The sequence below is a fragment of the Artibeus jamaicensis genome, unplaced genomic scaffold (assembly GCF_021234435.1).
Source record: "Artibeus jamaicensis isolate MK-2021 breed Jamaican fruit bat unplaced genomic scaffold, CSHL_Jam_final scaffold_474, whole genome shotgun sequence".
Lineage (NCBI taxonomy): Eukaryota > Metazoa > Chordata > Mammalia > Chiroptera > Phyllostomidae > Artibeus > Artibeus jamaicensis.
Window position 1 is genome coordinate 45,614,865 of NW_026522046.1, and position 22,823 is coordinate 45,637,687.

Below are 22,823 nucleotides of genomic sequence, written 5' to 3' on the forward strand. Positions count from 1 at the left end.
GGAAACTGGATGGCCTCGGACCCCCGCCCAGCAGGCGGGATTCTGACATGGGGGGTGTTTCACCCCCAACCCCAGCCAGTCCCCCCAGGGCTTTCTGTGTGACATACAGAAGACACGCAGCAGGCTGAGTTACCCAGAAGGGGACAAGACATGATCTGCTCCTGCCGCCTCAAGATGCTCACGGGATCAGAGGGAGCACCTGTCTACCCGAGGCCGAGGCCAAGGCCAAGGCCGAGGCCATGGAAAGCAGCACCGAAAGGCTCGGCGAGCCCACGCTCTGCACTGAAGGGCACGGTTTGTGGAGTGAGGGTCCCCAGAGAGGGTGTCACTCCTTTCTCAGGGGTCACTGTTTCCCACCTTCCTTAAGGACGAGCGCTTCACTGCTACAACCTCTGGGTCTTAAGTGACAGGAATGGGACAAACTGTTCTGTCTGCAGATGAGCAGCCAGGGGCTGGGCCTTTTCTTGGGGCCACTAAGACTTAGCCGTGGGCAGCAGCAGAAAAATAAAGTCTTAAATACTCATAAAAAAAATAGTTTCAACATCAGTATCATTAAGAACACCCAAATTCAAAACCCAATACATGATCAAATTTAAGAAATGAATTATATCCTAAGAATCCTAAAACATCAATATCAAAGAACCTATGCACCACAATGTTCATAGCAGCACAATTTACAATAGCCAAGAGTTGGAAGCAACCTAGGTGCCCATCGGTAAATGAATGGATCAAAAAATTGTGGTACATATACACAATGGAATTCTATGCAGCAGAGAGAAGGAGCTACTACCTTTCGCAACAACATGGATGGAACTGGAAAGCATTATGCTGAGTGAAATAGGCCAGGTGCTGAAAGACAAATACCATATGATCTCACCTTTAACAGGAAGCTAAACAACAAAACAAACAAGCAAGCAGGAAAAAAAAAAAAAAGACACTGAAATAGAGAGCAAGGGGATAGTGACCAGAGGGGAGAGGGAAGGGAAGTTAAGGGGAAAAAGGGGGAGGGATTTGGAGGAACAAATAGGAAGGACGCAGGGAGGAGAACTAAGGGGGGTGGAAATGGGAGGGAGGTGGGGAGCACGGGGCGGGGGAGGCTGGGATGGGAGAAATAGACAAAAAAACTGTACTTGAAAAATAACTAAATAAAATTAATTAAAAAAGAAATGAGTGTTTACTTCCTAAAATTTTCACTGCCATGTGTGTTTATAGCTTACGGAAAATACATATTTTTAATCTATAGAAAACTTTCAACAATTACATATTTTTTGCCACAAAGAAATAGAAAACTCTCAATAAAATTTTAAGCAGAAACTGCCCAGGCCATACACTCTCTTGTAGTGCAATAAAATTAGAAATTAATGACAAAATAAAAATCAAGATTCAATATAAACACTTTAAATTATATAACATTCATCAAAGAGGAATCCAAAAGGGCCATTATTTATAGGCCCTTTTATTTTTGAAGATTTTATTTTTATAGAGAGGGAAAGGGAAGGAGAAAGAGGGAGAGAAACTTCGATATGAGAGAGAAACATCGATTGGTTGCCTCTCGCATGCACCCTGGTCAGGGACTGAACCTGCATTCCAGGCGTGTGGCCTAACAGGAATTGAACTGGCCACCTTTCACTTTGTGGAATGATGCCTGACCCACAGAGCCACGCGAGTCAGGGCTGCAGGGCCTTTTAAACTCCAATGAGAAGAAGCCCGCTGAACAGCAACAGCCAGTGCTGCAATCACGGCACAATTCATAGCCTTAAATGTGCTTATGACACCAGACAGATTGAAAACTAATGAGTGTAGGCATTCAAATTAAATGTCTAGCAAACAATACAACTAAGAGAAAAGAATAATAAAAGGATGAATTCATTTGAAAGCAAAAACACTATCAGAAAATTTATCAATAAGTCCATCAGTTGGTACTTTGAAAAGACTAATTCAAGTGGAAGATCTTAAATAGAGCAAAACAAAACATAAAAAAAAAAGAAATATGTAACACTAGGAACAACTTCAGATTAAAAGAAGCCCAATAAGAATTATATTGAGTTGGCCAAAATATCCATTTAGTGTTTTCCATAAATAAAAGATATTTTTCATTTTCACGAATACTTTATTGATTTGGATATTTTGAGTATGCTGTCTCCCATTAGTGCCTTCCAGAGGGTAGAGGCCAGAGGTGCTGCTAAACATCTTCCAATGCACAAGACAGCCCTACAGCAAAGAATTATTTGGCCAAAATGTCAATAGTACCAAGAAACTTCCCAAATCACTTTGACATGTTTGATCAGTCACAGCACCTTCTTCATACACTGCACAATTGTTTTTGCATCTCAGTTGCATTTTCATCTTGAAATAGTAAAGCATAATATGCCAAAAATGTATATTTTCTTTCATCTTCCATATTAAAATGGCTTCACAAAAATTCACCAATTTTGATAAGTGTTTTAAATACACACTGATATGGCAACTGCCACAATAGAATCTAGAAAAATTGTTTTGCATTAAGTTAAAACAACCAAGCACCACTAGAGCCATTCATTGCACGGGAGAAACTAAACGAACTTTTTGGCCAGCCCAGTACTAGCAGCGAGTGCCCTTGGAGGTCCCCTGGACCCGGCTCCTGCTTCAACAGCGTTTGGACAGCACAGACCCAGGACACCCCTTCTTCCAGCCTCCGACCACACCCTAACCTCTTGTCCAGTCGCCACCTTCAGAACCACCTCAGCCGCCCTTGGCCTCCCAGACCAGCAAACCCCGTTTTCTGACCTTCACTCCAGACTGCCGATGAACCTGAGCTCCCCGATTCGCCAGGATTATCCCCCAAGGTGAAGGCCCCGCGAATGGCCTGGTCTGTCCGAGTCTGCGGGTCCCCCAGTCCCACGGCCCTCCGGGCTCTGTCTCCACCGCAAGGCTGTGGCCCTGCAGGGCGTGGGCCGAAGCCCAGGGCTCCAGGCGTCTCTTGAAGATGCAAAACCAGTGCCTTGGCTGCACCCTCCTCCAGGACGAGCAGCAGCTGTCCCAGAATGAGTGGGTGACACACCAGACACCAGGGAGGTCGGCCAGTCCTGGAACAGAACCTGACATGGGCCTTTTGGACCTTGAGGCCCGGTTCTGTGTTCACGGCCCCCCAGCTCCTGCACTTCCTGCAGAGCCGCGTCCTGGGTGAGCAGGTGAAGCTCACCAAGAAGATGGGCGACACCTGGCTCCCTCCATGGGCTGGTGGTGCCCCCCCACCGGCCTGGGCCAGTGTCTCTTCAAAAGGCTCCCCCTCAAGCATGGCCAGGAGCCTGTGGAGCCCAGAGGCCTTCACGGGGCCCCTGCATCCCTTGCGGTCTGGCCCCTGCCCGAGCCCCTCCCTGCAGCCACACGGCAGCCTTCCATACACCTGGATCCTCCCCCTGCCAAGGCCCAAATGTAAACAACAAAGCTTTTTGCAGCAAAAGAAAAAAGAAATGGAAAAAAGATCTATAATATTAAATGATGTACCTATCCTGCCAATAAATTCGCGAACTTCAGTAAAGTGCAGAGTAACTCCAACAGAGGTAGGCGACCTGATCAAATGACGGCCTTTGGGTGGAAGTGGGAAGGATGGTGAGGAAACAGCACTAAATGGCAGGCCCAGAAGGTTTCACAGTGTGTTCCCACCACAGCCTCAGGGGCCGAGTGAACAGCCCCTGAGGGCCATTCTGTAAATGGTCTGCTCTCGTCAACCACCGAGAAGGATAAAAATCCTCCCAGCTGGTTGTATGAGGCCACCTTAGCCCCAGCCCCGAAATCCAACAGAGCCGTTGGCATTAGGACTTGCTGTGAGTGAGGGAGAGCCAGGGTCGAGCGGCCTGAACTAGGGGCATGTAAGTGTGCCCAGGTAGGCAGTCCGGAGCTGGCACGGCAGCACAGAGCCTTGACGTCCTCAGCAATCCAAGCCACTTCCGGCTCACGGTGGCACCTTCTCTCAGGCGTGGTCCTTGTCTTCAGCGTCTAAGTCTAAGTGAGCAGTGTCGGCCATCACATCCGCCTTCCTGCAGGATGAGGGGATGGGCGTAGCTGGGAAACCAAGCGAAGGCCAGGGGCCAGCTCTACTCAGGAAGGCGTCTAGAAGGTGCCACAGGAGGCTCTGCCTGCGTCGCATCGTCAAGAGCTCACATGGCCACAAATAGCTGCAGACACAAGAAACGCATTGTTCTGTGTGGTCACGTGCCCAGCTAAGATGGCAGAGGTTTTATAACAAGGGAAAACCAAGCATGACAACGTGGGAAAAACCCCAACCAACCTAGATCATTTACTAGTATGGATGAAAAAAGTCCGGGGTAAAATGCTCACAGGTTAGTTTTTCAGTGTGTTTACAAAAGAAATATGTCATGAGCAAAAAGGAGGGTTTATGTCAGGTATGAAAAGAGAGTTCGACCCTAGAACATCTATCAATTTGTCACATCGGTGGGTTGAAGGAGGACATCTCTGTGGACACCACACAGTACGCATTCTTTAATTTTTTATTGTGGAAATTTCCAAAATATAAGGGAGAGAATCATCTAGATTATTCCACCCAAAATATATCTTTCATACACCTTTTTTTGTTAACATCTATGACATATCATTCAAGGACCATAAAATTTACCCTTTTACAGCGCACAGTTCGATAGTTTTTTGTATATTCCGAGTTGCGGAAACGTTGTGGCCTAAGTTTGGAACAGGCCACCTTCAGGAGGACGTGGGTTTTTGTCTGACTTGCCGACATATCCCAGGTACCTGGGGTGGTTTGTGGCTCACAGAGGAGGCTCAATAATGCTAATTGAATTAACAGAGATAAGTCCATTCAGAACTCGTGGGCCAGGACACCTGGACTGAACTGAGCCCAGCTGGTCCTTGCTAAGTTGGGGAGGCAGAGGCTGGCGTTGGAATGGAACTGAGGCGGCTGGAGTTTGGGGACCAGAATACTGGAAAGGCAAGATAATCGTAGAGAAAGAGCACCAGAAATCTGAAAGGGGCCTCCTGAATGTGTTGCTAAAATCTTAGTTGTGTATGTATGGGGTGAAACTCTGTCCAAAAGGCGAGGAAATACAGGGTGTCTGTGAACAGAATAGTTCCCAGAGCTGACACAGTGCTGGGCGACGTGTGAATTCCAAACAGCCAGAGCGAAGTTTCGGGAAGGGTCAGGCTTCAGTAGGAGCTGAACCCCATCCCAGCAAAGCTTAACTGGTTAAGTCTTGAATGGGTCAGGCTGCTGCAAGCAATGAGTTCACAGCCACTATGAACTGGACACTCTTGAGGCCACAAGCTGCTGACACTCGGTGTGTAATGCACAACACAACACACTGGCATCCAGTCAAAGTTGCCGGGCACCCCAAGAAGCAGAAGAATGTAGTCCATAAACAGGGGAAAGTCCATCAAAAGAAATAGAACCAGAAGGGCCAGACATGGTCAAATTAGCAGACAACAAATGTAAAACACCTGTTAAAAATATGCTCCAGGAGCAAACCTTTGCCATCCATCTGAGCAGTATCTTTCTGGATATGTCTCATCGGACAACAGAAGCAAAAGCTATAAGAAACAAGTGGGACTACATCAGACTAAAAAGGTTTTGCACAGCAAAGAAAACCATCAACAAAACAAAAAGATAACCTGCTGAATGGGCTAAGATGTTTGCAAATGATATATTGAATAAAAGCTTAATATCCAAAATACATAAGAAACACCAAACCCCCCAAACAATCTAATTTTAAATGGGCAGAAGACCTGAACAGACACTTCTCCAAAGAGGACCCACGGATGGCCAAGGGACATATGAAAAGATGCTCAACCTCACTAATCATCAGGGAAATGTAAATCGAAACCGCAGTGGAATACCACCTGTGAGAATGATGTTTTAAAGTAAAGATTTGGTTTAGTAAGAAAAATGGCATTTAAAAAGTTATTTTATATGATGGATTTTCTGGGAAGAGCTATTTACCTTGTAAAATAATCATCAAGTTTTCTACAATCAGACTTTCTACAATCACTGTTTGGCTGTGACTTTCCTGTAAAAAGATGATAAAGCAAATTGTGCCTTTTCCTCATCCCTAAATCGAGACCAGTGTTGGTTTCTGTTTTGTTCCTAGCCAGCGAGAGACTGAAAATCTTCTCTACTACAGGGACATGATTTTTTAAAATACTTTATTTATTTTTAGAGAGGGAAGAAGGGAGGGAGAAAGGGATTGAGGGAATCATCAATGTGTGGTTGCCTCTCGTGTGTCCCCAACAAGGGACCTGGCCTGCAACCCAGGCATGTGCCGTGACTGGGAATTGAACCGGGAACACTCTGGTTCACAGGCTGGCACTCGATCCACTGAGCCACACCAGCCAGGGCCTTATAACTAGTATTTTTAGACATTTTTATTTATAATCAAATATTTTCATAATTAGCCATAGTGTAATATTAGATGAAGGTTTCAATATCTCCAATAAGAAAAGCTGATAAGAAATGTGTGTGTGTATATATATATGTATATATATATGTGTGTATATGTATATATATGTATATATATGTATATATATGTATATGTACATATATACATATATATACATATATATACATATATATATATGTATATATATATATAAGCCCAGGCTGGTGTAGCTCAGTGGATTGAGCATGGGCCTGCGAACCACACGATCACGGTTCGATTCCCAGTCAGGGCACATGCCTAGGTTGCAGGCCAGTTCCCAGCAGGGGACTCAAGAGAGGCAACTACACATTAATATTTCTGTCCTTCTCTCCTTCCCTTCCCCTCTAAAGGTAAATAAATAAAATTTAAAAAACGTATACATATACAAGCTACCTACGATTATAATTTTTAAAAAGCCAATATAATGCTCAGCTCTAATGCAAAGAAGAAATAAAAGCAATGTATTATGCAGTGATATGCTTAGACACAAATAAAGGAGGGAACAGCAAGGTGCAGGAGCCCACACACAGAATCATAGAATCGCAGGATCGCGGCGAACATGACCACTACAAACGTAGCTGACGAGGGCGTCCGGCGCGTGGGGGCTTCCAGCGGCAGGAAGGGGGTGCCGGTGAACAGCTCCTGGAAAGTGACAGAAAAAGCAACGCGCAGTCAAACCGCAATCCTCTGTTTTGCACGGTGACGCGTTCCTGGGAGATTCCGTGTGGGTTCTAGCCCCTACAACCCAAAAGATGCTTGGTGCCTACACAGCAAGGGGTCTGCGGGCCTGTACTGTTCAGAGTCGCCGCAAGCCACTTGCCGTGCGCGATGTGGCTGCTGTGGGTGGCGTGGACTAGACTTAGGATTATTAAAAAATAAGTAATGTATCTCATTAATAATGTTTATATTGATTATACGTTGAAATAATACTTTGGGTATACTGGGTTAAATAAAACATATCGCCCACATAATTTTACTTGCTTCTTTTTTACTTTTTTAATGCTGCTACTAGGAAATTCCACATGTGATGAGTGACGCTGCACAGCAGCGCTGACGTGCCCAGTGCGGTGGGACTTCGGGGAGTCTCCCTGGGGGAGGGGCCGGTCCTCGCACTGGCATTATCTGGCTCCCGGGACAGTGTCTCACACTCTGAGCCTTTGCCACCTGAACCCCAGTCCTTGTAACAGCCCAAACCACCTTCGTCTGTCTTCAAAACACCCATTCTGGGGGGCCGGGGGCGGGGCATGGCCCCACCCTTTCTGCAATGGGATGAAACTCCCACCTACTTGCCCCAGGGTCCTCCCACCTCCACGCTCCAGCCGCTCAGAGCTCCGCGGGCGCACCTGCGCCCCCAACCCAACGTGTGCCCCCAGTGCGCCCCCTAGCGCCCCCCAGGTTCCTCTTTGACGATGTTCGCAATCCCCCTTTGGTCGCCCAGGTGTAAACCACTAAGATGTTCACCAACCTAATTTGTAAGCTGGGAAGCAAAACAAATCTCAGCACATTTAAAAGGATTCAGATCATATGATGTTCTCAGATCACAATGGAATTATATTAGATCACAATAATTCAATATAATTGACCAATATATCACAAGATACTTAGAAAAGCTCCAAATATTGGAAATTCAACACTAAATAATAGTAGTAAGATTGGCTTAAACACACTTTAGAGGGAAATTTATCATTTAAATGCATATATAGAGACTTCCGCCAAGATGGAAGCGTAGGTGGAAACACTGTACCTTCTCACACAACCAAGTTTAAATGTGTATATAGAAAAGACAGCAAGTTTAAAACCAGTGATTTAGCTAAGAACTTAGAAAAGGAATAGCAATAAACAGAAAAAAATAACAAAGCCAAAAGTTGGTTCTTTGAAAAAATTAGTAAAATTATTAAACTGGCAATACTAATGAAGAAAGTACAAATAACTGACAGTAGAAATGAATAAATATCTACAGGTTCTTTTGATATTAAAAGGATAATAAGAAAATATTTAAACAACTTCATTCCAACAAATTCAACAACTTAGATGAATTGCAAAAACTCCTTTAAAGATACAAATTACCATAGCTGACTCAAAAAGAAATGGAAGATTGGAATGGTCCTATGTATATTAAATATAGTCACTATAAAAAGCTTTTCCAAGGAGAAAAATCAAAGTGATCAAGCCTAATAAAGAAATAGTACCAACCTACACAAACTCCTCCAGCAGAGGGGACATTTTTACAACTCATTTATGCAGGTAACAACACCTAAGACCACATCCTGGCCAAGCCGCCCACAAAGAAACTGCGCATCTCCCATGAACGCAGCTGGAAACTCTTCGAGAGGGTGCTACCAAACAGAATTCAGCAAGGTACAGATACACATCGTGAACAAATAGAGTCTATTAAAAGTTCAACATCTGAACACTAGTGTGACTTACCATATTCACAGAATAAAAGAAAAAATCATACAATCACTAGAACAATCAATGAAATGTAATGTTTATAAATAATTTTAAAAACTTTCAACAGAGCAGGACTATGAAGGAAACACTTATGGAAAACCTGTGGTTAATAGGCTGACCTAATGGTGAAAAGCTAAATTCTGCCCCAAAACTGTGAACAAGGTGAGACTGTTTTGTGTGGCAGATCCTAGCTAAGGTATTAAGAGCAAAAAAAAAAAAAAAAGGCCTAAGATTGGAAGGGAAAAAGTACAAATGTCTCTATTCACAGCACGATTCACAGTCTGCATAGAAGATTCTAAGGAATGGCAAAATACTACTAGAATGAGCAACATTTATCAAGATTGCTGGATACAAGGTCAACACACAAAAATTATATATTTTGTGTGCCAGCAAAAACAGTTAGAAAATAAAGTTTAAAAACTAGCATTTTTTGCCCTGGCTGGTGTGGCTCAGTGGATTGAGTGCTGGCATGCGAACTGAAAGGTCACTGGTTTGATTCTCAGTCAGGGCACATGCCTGGGTTGCAGGCCAGGTCCCCAGTAGGGGGCATGTGAGAGGCAACTGATCACTGTACCTCTCACACATTGATCTTTCTCTCCCCCTCCTTCTCCCTCTCTTCCCCTTTCTCTAAAAAAAAAAGTAAATAAATAAAATCTTTAAAAATATAGCATTTTCAGTAGTATCAAAATACACTAAGCCCTGGCCGGTGTAGCTCAGTGGATTGAGCGCGGGCCTGTGAACCAAAGGATTAAGGTTCGATTCCCAGTCAGGGCACATGCCTGGGTTGCAGGCCAGTTCCCAGCAGAGGATGCACAAGAAGCAACCATAAACTGATGTTTTTCTCCCTCTCTCCTTCCCTTCCCCTCTAAAGATAAATAAATAAAATATTTTAAAAAATACATTGAATACTTAGGATTACCTTTAATGAAAGATATGAAAGACCCAATGAAAATGATAAAACATTGATGAGAGAAATTAAAAAATGATTTAGACAAATGGATATATCATGATCAGAAATTAAAATAATCAACGCTGTTGTTTATTCTTACAAAATCGATCCATTGATTCAACACAATCCCAAAAGCCCCAGCAGGCCCTACGTAGAAAATGACGATCTGCTTCTAAATTGTATTTGGAGATGCAAAAAACCTAGAATAGCCAAAGTTATTTTTAAAAAGGAAACATGCTGATGCTGGCTTGCATGAGTTTGCTCATACAAGGGCGACCGTAGCGAAATACCGCAGACCGGCTGGCTTCCGCGGATACAGTTTCGCTTCCCACAGGTCTGGGAGCTGGACGCCCAGAGGTCCGGGTCCAGGTGTCGGCTGGTCTGGCTCCTCCTGCGGCCTCTGTCCTGCCTGGTCCCACCCGAGGCCTTTGCTCTGTGTGCTGGAGTCCCCAGCATCTCCTCTTCTCAGAAGGACACCCACTGTGTTGGGTGAGGGCCCCACTCTCATGACGGCCTTTACCCTTCGTCACCTCCCTACAGGCCCTACTGCCTAATACTGTCACCTTGGGGTTAAGGCTTCGCTCTCCCGAATTTCGGGGGGAACGCAGTTGGCTCTGTAACTCGGATCTCAGCCCTGGGGAGTCTGACCCAGTTGGCCTGCGAACCCTGGTCACAAGCTGCTTAAATGCTTCCAGAGACTCTAACGCGCAGTGCGGTTGAGGACACTGGGCCAGGAGGAAGGTCCCAATCTGTGTGACAGCTGAAGTAACTAACCCAAGCCCACCTGGGCCCTGCGGACACCCGGTCACTGAGGACATCAGCTGGATGCCCTGCGGGGTCCTCGGTGAAGAAGTGCCGGGTGGTGGGGGGGGGGAAGAGGGCTATTGCAGACACTCGCCCCACCTCGGTGGTCCTGGACCAGCCCCAGGTCAGGCCGGAGCGATGCCCACTAAATGGGAGCACTGCGCAGGCGCTCAGCTCCCTCTCCGACCGACCGTCCCGGAGTCAGGCTCCGCCCTCTGACCTCCCGTCCTCGTGGGGGCTGCGGGGAAACACCGCAGGAAAAGCGGGGACGGATCAGTAGCCCTTCCACGTCACTGAGCCAGGAGCCCAGTGTGTGGACGTGGGCTCATTCCTCCCCAAGGTCTTGTTTGCGTGCGCCCAGGCCATCTCGGGGTGCTCTATAACCACCTCCTGCTTCCAACCGCACCTGCCCCCCGAGGTCAGGAGGTCAGACGAGGACCACGGAGCGTCGGACAGCCAGTGGGCTCTGCCACTGTCAGAGTCTCCTCGCATGGCCTCCTCGGGACCAGAGAGGCAACTGTTAGGGCCGGGGAGTTTCCACATCCCCTGGTCGGAGCCCCAGGCTCCCCTCAGCCCCGCGCTGTGCCCTCCCCCGATCCCCTCCCCGGCGCACCGTGGCTCTGTCTGCTCCAACGAGCAGACCAGGTTGCTCCCCAGGCCCCAGCAGGGCCCACAGCGCAGCTGCCCCCACTGGCCCGCGGGCGGGCAGGCAGGGAGCAGCCGAGAAGGAAGGAGAGAGTCCTGGAGAAAAGAGGGACTGGGAGGCTCCAGGGGCCGCTCCCGGGCCGGAGGCCAGCCCGCCCTCCGCCCTCCCTCCCTCCGTCGGTCCAGCCAGGTCTCCGTGGCGCTCGCCCCTGAGGTGGGAATGCCTTATTAGGCGCTCTCCGGGCTCCGCCGGACGGGGCTTGGCCCCCGGGCTGGCAGAGCCTGAAAGGCTTTGGGCCGGAGCAGCAGAAGCTTGGAGACAGCGGCGGATTCCATTCCGCACAGTCATTTTCCTCCCCGCGCCCGCCTCCAAGGCCCTGTCGGCAGGCGCCCTGTCCGCCTGTCCGCCTGTCCGCCTGTCCGTCCCACAGGCTCCAATGTCTCCGTGCTGGGGGTGGGGGCAGCCGGCTCCAGGACCACCTCTGGGCAGCCAGGCCGACCTGCACGCAGAAGCTTCTGGGGACTGAAGCAGGTGGCCTCTCTGGAAGTGTGGCAGGGGAAGACCTGTTAGCGTAACGGCGGAGAGTTTGACATCGGAAGTTCAAACAAATCTAAGATCTCTGACTGCTTGCGGGGAAAACCCAGCAGAAACACATATGAAACTATTCCTCTGCCTTTGAAGTGAGGACATAAATGTACTTCATTCATTTATTCATTATGTTCGGATGACAAGTTCCTGTCATTTTCCAGGTGGGGGGGGGTGGCTCTCTAAGGCACCCAGGAAACGCGCCTGTGAGACAGCTGCTGGCCTGGATCCCCTGGGTCTCCGACTCAGGCAAGGTTAAGTGGGCTCCATCTCTGTGCCCTACCCGGTGACAGTGCAGACCCCTAAACGCGGAAGCAGCTTCCAGGGAGGGCCTGTCCTTCGGATCAGCGCCTGCTCCAGGCCTCTGCTGCTGCGTTCCTTCCACACCTCAAGGAACCCCGAACCCCCTCCCCTGTCCATTCACCCCTCCCTCAAAAACCCGATGGCCTGCAGAGGAGGAGGGTGAGGAGGACTCCCTGTGACAGAGATGCCATTGACTCCATGGGTCGCAGCAGACATCCTGGTCTTCAAAGAGCCTCCAGGACTTCAGGTCAGCACAGCCCTGGAGACCAGGTATTGGACTTACACAGTTAAAAAAAAAGATTTAAATAAACATTTCAACAAAGGAGATACAAGGATTGCAAATCAGCACAAGAAAAGATGCCCCACACCCTTAGTTCCTCAGGAAAGGCAAACCCAAAGAGACACCACAATGTAGTCACTAAACTGGCCACAGTTTTGGAAGCCAGGCCCTGGCCCCTGACCCCTGACCCTACACGCATTGCGATGCCATGTGCCTTGTCACTTGGCTGTCGGTTAGGACCTCAGCACTCTCTCCCGGTGCCGGCCCTTCCGCCGCAAGTCTGTGCAGCATGCCTGCCAGCAGCATCGGGCTGTGACCCGGGCGGGAGAGGAGCCTGCCCGGACGGAGGCGCGGGGCCACTCCAGGACGGCGGCGGAGACAGTCCTAGGATGGAAGCTGGATGGCAGTCCGAGAAACCGGGCCAAAGACCCAGGGTGGACGGAGAGAGAGGCAAAGAAGGAAAGGCAGCCAAAAATGTCAGGGAAATAAAAAACCTAATTGCAACCGGAGTCGGCGGGCTCCTGGAACGACAGAGTGGGCGCCCACCCACAGAGGAGAGTGGCGCGGCAGGATGTGAGGGGTCTGCGAGGAAGGCGTGTTTCTCCTCCCGACACAGGATTGTCACAGTGGGGTACCACTGCCGTGGCCTCATCAGGGAGCACGCAGGGGACGCCCCCTGCTGCTGAAGCATGGGTACAGGCGGCAGGCCGGCTGGGAGTCCCAGGGTGCTGCGGCCCACGTGGATGGATCCGGCTCTGCTGCGGCTGGAGAACCAGTGCTGTCGCCCGAAAGGGAAGGAGTGGCCGGCAGGTGCATGGCTTGAGGTACTTAAACGACTTGGCCAAGCAGGTGCAAATCCTGACTCAGACACTTTCTAGCTATGTGACCTTGGGGAAGTCATTTAACCTTTAAGATTTGTTTTCTCGTGTGTAAAATAAGGGTGAAAGTTATCTGTGTTTATTGAGAATGTGCACTATGTGCAAGGCACACTCATTTACACTCATAGTCATATTATGACAACAATGGAAACTGAGGCTCTAATGTTAAGTGATTTACCAAGGCCACACTGCTGAAGGGACACAGGGTGCAGGGACATGTGAGGCAGGATGAGAGGGGAGGTTGGGGCATCTTGGCCCCCAGGAGCAACTCCAGGAGGGGCAGTTTCTGCAGGCCTGCACTGGTCTAGGCTCCAGTAAAACCAGATGTGAAGAGGTGAAGTGAGACTGAGGCTGATGACCTGGGCTGGGGACAGTAGGGATGCCAGGGCCCATTGGTGTCCCCGCAGCCCTAAAGGGCAGACCCACTGAAGGTACAAACGCCCGCTGCCTGGCCCCCAGACCAGTCCCTGTGAGTCCGAGCCCACAGGTAGAACTAAGATTTACAAGTGCTCACCAGCCAGCTATACCGCCGCCAGGCGTTGACTGGCCTTCACTTCGGGTGGTCTCAGGCCCAAGGCCCCTGCTGGTCCCAGAGTGCCCTGCCCCCGGGGGAACCTCCGCCTCTGCTCAGTTCACCAGGTCAAGGGTAACCCCGGCCTCCCCGCTCTCTACCCCATCTTGCTCCTTTCCAGCATCCGATTGGCCGGGGCCGCCAGCCCCTCCCCCTTACCTCCGCAGGCCCCTCCCAACCCCTCCAGGGCCACACCCCCTCGTTGCCTTCCCTGGCCTCTCTAAAGTCGTGGCCCCTCTACTCCCTCACTCTCCTCATCCCTTTCCTGGCTCCATTTCCCTCCCCTTCCTCCGTCGCTTCCCTCCCCCGCCCCCCCCAACATACCATGTATCTGACCATCGTAGTTGATGGCTGTTTTCCCCCACGGAAAACTGAAGACGTGAGATGGGCCTTCCATCTCTCCCGTCCCACGTGGTCCTCCACCCCCAGAACTGGGCCCGCAAAGGCGGGATGTTAATGGGGACTTGGCGGATGGCTGAATGAACCAATGAGCAGCGGACATGCTGGAGTTCAACGGCCCATCCAATGACTAGGGCCACGTGGCTCATTCCCAGAGAGCACAGCTGGGGTCAATGAGGCTCCCTTGCGGGGTGTGAAGGTGGAGGGGGCAAGGCCACTCTGCCCCAGGGAGGACAAGGAGGTGATATAGGCTCGACGGCCTCTGAAAGGCCCAGGGAACCGGGCCTGATGGCCAGGTCTGTCACAGGGAAGGGCTGGAGCAAGTGCTGAGCCACAGCTCATAAAGGTCTGGCTTTTGCAACGGGAGGCAGAAGCAACGTGGCCTCTAGCAAGGCCCCAGTGAAAGCGGAGCCGCGCTGGGGCAGCGGCCAGCGGCTGGACGCACAATGTCCGTCTGTTCACTTGCTTTCTTTTTTTGGAGGCTGCTGGCTCACCCCGCTGGAATGGGGTGGCACTTCAGGACATGGAGCTTGGAGCTGGTGGCAGATTTCTTGGAACCGGTAGCAGGGAGAGCTAAATTAAGACCTTTCGATCACACCAAATAAATAGAAGCAGAAAGAGAGTGCTGGAGGAATTAGGCAATGTGCCTTTATACATAACTTCTGAAAAATGGAGGGGAAGAAAGTCTGAAAACAGAATGGTATTTATTCTCTCAAGTCCCAAGGTACCTGCTGAAAACAACGGCGCCTCTGTTCGACACCAAGGCACAGGTTAGAGGGCGCGAGCCTTCTCTTTGAAGTGCAGGCCACAGAAGCAGAGCAGTGACTACCACCCCACGCTGTGAAGGCTCCTGGCAGTGTCAGGCTGGCCCAGCCTCCAGCCCTGGTCCCCCCCCCCCCCCCCCCAGAGGCAAAAGGAGGGGCCTCCGGCGTGGTGGTGTCCTCAGGTCTGCTTCTGGTTTGGCACCCTTGCAGCTCACCTGTGCTGGGCTTCCCTGCATGCTGCTGGGGCGGGGCCTCCACAGGGGTGGGAAATGTGCCTTCCAGGGTTTTCAGCAGAGCACCTGCAGCGGCACCAGCTGTGATAGGGGACAAGGCTTCTGCGGGGAGGGGCTGAGCAGGAACTACTATGAGGCAGATGCTCCAGGCAGTGAAGTGAGTGCAGTGTCTTCCAGGGGGCAGAGAAACAGAGCAGGATGGGCTCCAGGCCCAAGCCGAGGGGGGCAGAGGGCACCCATGGCAGCAAGAGTAAGAGCCTCACCAAACAGAGCAGCGGGAAGTCACCTCTGAAGTCCTCTACCCACCATGTCACACGTGGAATGAGAAAGGCACGGAGGGCCCTTCAGCGCCATCTGGCGGAGCTGTTTCTCTGGGGGTGGGGGCAGCCGGGACAGGTAGCATCTGCCCATTTCCGTGGTGTAAAGACTTGCACCACTGCTCAGAGGCGGGAGGAGACGCAGGGGGTCCCGTTATGTGCTATTTCCACAACTCAGGTCACCCCCAAAGCACAGACAATAATAAACTGTAACAGGGAGCAACTGCCTTTGCTTTTTATATAGTTCAACCGTAAGTTTATATTATTCATTTTTCAATAACTGTGTTGAGCTGGCAAAATCCCTGACAGTTGAATAATGGGCCCTTGTTCCTGGGGCAGAGGGAGCTCCTCCAGCACCGCAGACCCCACCTGGCCCAGGGCGACCACCGAGTGGTCCTTGCAGAGTAGAGGGCCCCACTTCCCAGAACCAGGCAACTCGGGGACAACCTGCGTCACCCCACCACACACACCACCAGGATCTTGGCTGTTTTCTCTGGGTTTGGCAGCACCAGCGTTTGGCACCAGGCTCACATTTTTCACTGCTCTACAGAGCAGCTTCCTGAAGAGGCACTGCCTGGCCGAGGCTCGTGCCAGAAGGTGCCGGACAAGCCTTCCAGACCCGCCTGGGGGCCACAGGGACCCTGCGTCTCCTGGACCCAGGTTTCTCACTGTTTCCTTTTCTCTGTTTGTTGTTTAATGAAAACAGTTAAGTACAAAGAAGAGCACACACTTTACATGTACGGCTCTGTGACTTTTCCAAATGGTGCATTCAGCAGAGCATCGCTCCGCTGAGGACAGAACATTTCCAGAGCCTGGTGGGCAACCTTGAGCCCCTCCTGGTCTGCAGCATCAGCTCAGAGGCAACCCTGACCCCGAGCATTCCCCCGGCCCCCACCACCAGCTTCCTGTCTTGACATTCACGTAAATAGGCTTTGGTGTTGCCTGGCCTGCTTCAGCCCATTTTCACATTTGAGCACCAACTGCGCCGTGTGGAAGTCCCGTGGCACAGACAGCGCGGCCACAACCTGCCCACCCCACTGTGGGCAGGCATTTGGCTCGTCTCTAGTGGGAGGCTGCTTGGAAGGAAGCTGGCACGAAGACCCCTGCACAACTGTGCACAGGTCTGCGGAGCATGTGCGTGGCGGCGAGGCTACGTCACAGGCACCCACAGCAGCTTCAGTAAAGGCTCTTTGCAAGGTTGTGCCAATGCCCACCGCCACCCAGGTGCAGGAGCAGTCTGCTCACTCCGTGTCCTCACCCGGAGACTGACAACCTGCCGGCGGTTCAGCCTCCCAGGTGGACATCTAGTGGCATCTCACTGCGGTTTTAGGTCACATTTCCCTGATGATAGAAGCTGAACTAACTTGGCTGTCATATGCCAATAAACCAGCTGGACACCTGTGATGCACCTATTCAAATCTTCTCACTTCTGAATGTATTATTACCTTTTTCTCGTAGCTGTTTAACAGTCGTTTCCTAAATTCTTTGCTAGATTTTTTCTTCTGCATGGCTTGACTTTGCACTCTCAACAGTAACTTGATTTAGTTCTTAATTGTAACGATAATCAACTTGTTGGATTTTTACCCTTACGGTTAGTGCTTTCTGCATTCTAATAAACCTTAGGCTAGTCCAAGGCCAAGACTGTCTGTCTTCTGTGGAAGCTTATTACTTTTCATGCTTGGGACCACGGTCCATGTGCAGTTCATGTTTATGTAGGACACGAGGTTGTGGTTCATTTTTTTTGCATTTGTATATCCCAAACTATTCTTCTTAGTGCAGTTAAAAACTCTTTTTCCAGACTATTAATGGCTGTCTCATTAGGATTTCATAGTTTACTAGTGCGATTCAATTTCTGCATTTTTGCCAAATAACACTTTTCTCCCTTTACTGTCACTTGTAAAGGGGAGCTGGGCAGAGACAGCATAACCTGGAGGCAAGGACGCGGTGACTGAGAACAGTTCTCACCCCAAACTGGAGAGCCAGGTTCACACGCCTTCTCCACAGGGCACCGAGTGCAGGTCTCCCGAGAGCTGCCCACACGGCTCTGGTCCCGACCCTCACGGGCTGGAAAGGCTGCTTCCGACTGCTCATCCAGGTCATCTGCGAAAGCCACAGGGGACATTGTCCCTTGCTGTAGGGTCACAGCGTCCCCCGGTCAAATTCCAGAAACTAACTGAACTGGGATTCTGCAGAATGACTGACATTTGACTTCTTCCTGCCTTCCCTCCACTTCATCACACTCTGGCCCAGGCTTGACAGTAAGACATCTGCTTCTTAATCTAATCCCACCTCCCGCTTCAGGGCCACCCAACCCCTCCCTGGGCCGCTTCCAGGGCTCGACCTTGACACCTATCATTACCTACCCCCCCTGCCCCCGTTATCAGGGGTTGGTGTGCCAGGTGCTCTGCTAGACAAGAATCTTACTGTTGCCCTCCCTCCCTCCCTCGCTGCTTCTTCAGAGCTGTTCTCACCCCCTCAAGTTGTGTTTATTGTCTGCTCAACAGGAAGACAAGTTCCACTGGGTCCTTGTCTCTCACTCACTGCTGCTGTATCTGTATCGAAACACCCAGAGAGTACACATAATAGGTGCTCCACGCACGTTGGTTTTCACTGGTTTCCAGGCCTCGCCCATCATTCTGAGCACGGCACTTAAGACATTTAGACGTGAGGGCAGACACCCCCTCTGAGCAGATTGAGGCAGCGTGACGAGGAGAAAATACAGGAGGTGCTGCCGGGGACGCTTCGGTCCCGGCCCCGACAAGCCGCCCACTTCGCGGTCCGCTCCTCATCAGCAAGTGTCTCCTGCTGACGAGGGATTTCAGGCTGTTCCTGTCTCTTCTCTCTCCAACCTCTTCCTCCAGAGAGGGCCGCCTGATCGAAACGCCACCTAGGCCAGTTCCAGCGCCAGTGATGCACTGGCCGTCAGTGGGCCGATCACTTTGCCCACCTGCCTCCACTCCACGGGCTTCAAAATGACCTTAAAAATGTAGTCACATTTTGCACTGCTAGGGCGCAATGTCATTTTACATTGGATTATCCATTATGTATAGCATAGATTAAGCTGTCTCGAAGGCAAAATAATCTGAACTCTTAAAAACAGACATTGCTTTAAATTATACGTTATTTTGAATTACAAACTATCAGATTAAAATCATACAGCAATACTGGTTTTTTTTTTATCATCTTAAGTGCTCAGCATACGCAGGAGATCCTGAGGCCCTGAAAATGGGAAACCGCCCTGATTGCCCCCGTAGTCCACGAATCCACAAGAGCCTCAAAAAAAAAAATCAATGTCATTTAATTAATTTCAGCATTATTTTATGTATTCACATGAAAAACCTGTTCCTTTTGCCGAAAACGGTTAACTGTCTCTCTGTGTAAGTCTCCCATTCATAAAGGACCGACCTTGGGGACACAGAGGAACACTCTGACCCAGACTCGAAAATGTCCTCACACCTATGGGGAGGCCCCCCCCCGCCACGGAATGAGACCCTTCATTCCTGACGAAGTCACTTTTAAAAATGCAAGCCCGACACGGGTGCCACGAATTTCCAGGAGGATCCTTTTCAACGTTATTTCAGAAAGAACGGGCAAGCACGCCAGTGGACTGATGTTATTTAAAAATACTCTTTATTCTGACACGCACAGGACATGTGTAAGGCATGTTCACAGGCCTGAAGTTATGTACAGCACACGTTCCCTCGCACCCCAGCTGCTCTGCGCTCCCTCTGCGCTCGCTGCTGCGAGCTGGTCCCCACGGCTCTTCACCCTTCGCTTCTCCGACACCGGGAACGTGCAGACGATGCTTAGGGACCCGCGTGGAGAGTGTGCTGCAAAGCGGGGACTAAGTGGCTACGGACTAGGTCACCAGGACACCAAACCCACAGGAACAAGGTGGAGGAAGGAGGCAAGGTCGGCCCCCCAACTGGGGGCTGGCTGGGAGCATCCGGGGCACAGAGAACAACGGGGAACGTTTACTGATCCTTCCTGTTTGGGAGGAATGGAATGCGTCCAGAATTTGTGCTTCTGCACTTACCACTGAGTATAAGTCACTAGAGAGAACGATTTTTGTTAAGTTTCTAACGTCGTCAGAAGGCCACAGTACAAGTGCATGCGTCACTGCACACAAACGTGGGACACGGGGCGCACGGGGCAGGGACACCTCGGGACTGCCGGTCACAGGACAGCCCGTTTCGGGTGGCGGGAGAAGGGGGGCCTGGTGGTGAGCACCCCCGCGGCGCCTGCTGGGAGCTACCGATGCGCAAACACTGTTGTGCAGTCACGAAGCAGCACAAATGCCACTTGAGATGACAGCGAGGGGGTCGGAAAACAGGCTCGAGTGTGGGGCTGGGGTTCGCGTCCGGAGCCTTGACCTCCGGGGCGAAAAGTCTGGGCGGACACGAGGAAGTGGTCTGTAACCGAGTTTCAGAGGTCAGATTCTACCTTTACGAGACGACAGACAAATAAGCACTTTACAAACCTAGTCTAGGAAATAAAACGAACAATCAGAATCACACAGTGTTTCACAGGAACGGGTTTGAATCTAGGTCTGATTCGGCCGATATTTTAACATCAACTACAAATGATGAAAATGTGGTTTGCTTAAGCCCGTTTTTAAAATGCAGAATCTTTGAGGAAGAATGTTGGCGCGTTTTCAGGAGCAGTGACTCCTGTGAAAACTGTGACCGGCCCTCTGGCAGGTGCAGGGTCCCGGTGCGGCTGGGAGGCGCGCAGGTGCTTCCCAGAAGGAGCCGCTGTCAGCCGGGCGGGAGGAGGCGGTCACACCAGTTCTAGTAGCACCTGGCTGTCATCGCCGTGTCTGGTCCGAGTGCGGAAGTCACTGTCCGCTACGTAACATGGGGCAAAGAGATGCTTGCCTTCGACACCAAAGGCTGCGTCATGCCACTCTTCCCAGCTGACAGTCAGCAGCTCGCCCTGGGGACACCGGGACCGCCTAGGACAGCAGGCGGTCCCCCCCAGCGGGTGCAGGCTGCTCTCCTGGCGAAAGGCAGGCCGGGCAGGTGCCCTGGCCTCTCGCGCTCTTCTGTAAGCACTGGAAGGAGAGAAGGAAACACTCTGTGTCTCCGGGAGCCCGTGGGGCTCCTCGGCAGATGCTGTAACCTTCACCTCACAGGAGCGGGTGCTGCCCACCCCCCAGGGGCACTGCGGCCCGCTCAGGCCAGGAGTACGGACCAAGCCAAGCCACAGGAAAGGCTCCCGCCTCGAACGTGCCAAGAACTCTGGGCTTCCAACCTAAACAGGGCAGGGGGGGTCCCTCTGGCCTCCCCCTTCCCCTGCCACCTGACCCCAGCTCTGCGTCACGCCCTGACTTTTAGAATCGTTTTCTTGGTCCTTGGACGCACTCACCCAGCTCATCCCACCTACCTGACCTCAGTCGCCGCCCACCCCCGCCAGTCCGCATGCGCAGCCTGTCTACCCACTGCGGTCCCCAGGGGCTGGCCTGCTGCTGCCAGAGCTGGGTGTGTGTGAGGTCCGAGGGCCCGGGCAGGCCAGCCGCCCGGACACCCCTGGTGAGTGCGTTGTGTTCGTCCCTGTTTCTCAGGGACTCACGTGCTCACACGGCAGAGACCTGGTCTCTCCTAGCCCAGCACTGGGGTGCAGGACAAACGCCAGAAGAGCGACCCCCGATCCCCGACCTGTCGGGGTTGGGCACAATGGACCAGTGAGGCGAGTGTCTCTGCTCCGCACCACTGAGCTCACCTCGAGCACTAAACGGACCAGCGTCGTGTCTGGCTCCACACGTGTCTTACGGCAGGTGTGTAAGAAACCACCTGTCGAGGGCCCAGCACCGGCCTTGCCGGTGGAACTCACGGTGACCAGCGCCAGGTGGGGGCCAGGGCAGTGCCCAGTCCCCTCTCAGGGCACCGCTACTTGGACACAGAGACAGTGACATCCACAGGGGACTAGAGGGGATGTGCTTTGAAAACACAGTGGGGACCTGGGGAAAAAGTCCCTTTTGTTTTCAAAATGCTTCCCAGTCTGCAGGCATGACGCGAGGACCACCACCGAGGACGCTTACCCCTTTGTGGCACTTGTGCCCACAGTTCAGCACACGCAGGTTTTTGGGCTTGATCACCTCGTGGCACACTTCACAGTGATGCGCACCCGGCGCCTGTGGAAACACGCAGCCGCACAGTGAGCTCCGCGCAAACTCCTCTGTACTACAGAGAACCCGCCTGCAGGGGGCCTTCGGACACCTGCGCCGCGGGAGCGGCAAATTATTCCCAATTACAGCTAAGCAGACTAAAGAAACGACTTATTTTTAAATAGCACTTCTTAGGAAAAAATATAAAAGTACAAAAAGAAAGCTATACTTTTAAAATTCTAATTTTCTCAGAAAAGAAACGTTTGATACGGTTAATAGATTTCCTGGTGTGCTTAGCGGCTGGCAAGGTGGCCCTGAACCAAAGCCCACAAACTCTCAGTGGGGCTGAGGTCAGGCGTGGGGCCAAGGCGGGGTCTGGGGCGTGAGCACCCGGGCTGCCACCAGGGTTCCCGGTCAGCAGGCAGCAGCTTCACCCTGTCGACACCTGAACAGCAGGTGGGGTCCCAGCTCGGTGCTTTCAAGTGATGGAACCGAGTCTGCAGGATTCCAAAGCCCTGGTCTCACAGAAGAAAGTTACCCCCAAATCATTCTTCCCAACCATTCAAGACACCCCACTTGATGTGACAGTGACGTGTGTGACTGCCTGCCTGCGGACCCAGCTCCTGCAGCGTGTCGGGGGCAGCCCTTCCTGTCACATACCGGGGCTTCTCTCCGAGGGGCCCCGGGGCACCCAGAGAAGCAGAGACGGCGACACCCCCCCCCCCCCCGTTCTCCGACTGCTCTACGGGGACAGTGAATCGGCCTAGAGATGAGCAGAAAGGAGCTAGATCACGCGTTTCCTTCTTGTTCTTAAAAACACACAAAACGGCCCCTGACTCTGCAGTCACACACACACACGACACTCACGGGGACGCTGTCAGGCCTGTGCCCCTGCGTTCCAGGCGGTGGTCCCGTCACAGACGCAGCGGAGCGGGGCTCCCCAGGCCTCCCGTCCTGCCCTGGAGGTGGCTGTGGAGAGAATGCGCATGAGGAAGGGCGTGCAGCTACTGTCCAGAAGCCTGGCCACCTCCCGTCTTTAGAAAACGGCTCTCCACGTTTGGGAGGTGAGCCGCTTTTCTTTTTTTCCGATTCTCACGTTTCACAGCCCTGTATGG

At 51.4% G+C, this 22,823-nt stretch overlaps 1 protein-coding gene across 6 annotated transcripts in view; it reads right to left on the reverse strand.

Annotated features, from left to right (window-relative positions):
* Positions 1-19,210: 19,210 nt before the first annotated feature.
* Positions 19,211-22,823, reverse strand: part of TTC3 (tetratricopeptide repeat domain 3) — a 108,361-nt gene continuing 104,748 nt past the window's right edge. For all 6 annotated transcript variants that reach the window (XM_053657997.1, XM_053657996.1, XM_053657999.1 and 3 more), the window contains 3 exons: positions 22,576-22,677; positions 21,643-21,735; positions 19,211-20,655 (listed from right to left, as the gene is read on the reverse strand). In XM_053657997.1, the coding sequence (XP_053513972.1) occupies positions 20,557-20,655; positions 21,643-21,735; positions 22,576-22,677 (294 nt within the window). In that variant the 3' untranslated portion in view covers positions 19,211-20,556. The remainder of the gene's footprint in view (positions 20,656-21,642; positions 21,736-22,575; positions 22,678-22,823) is intronic.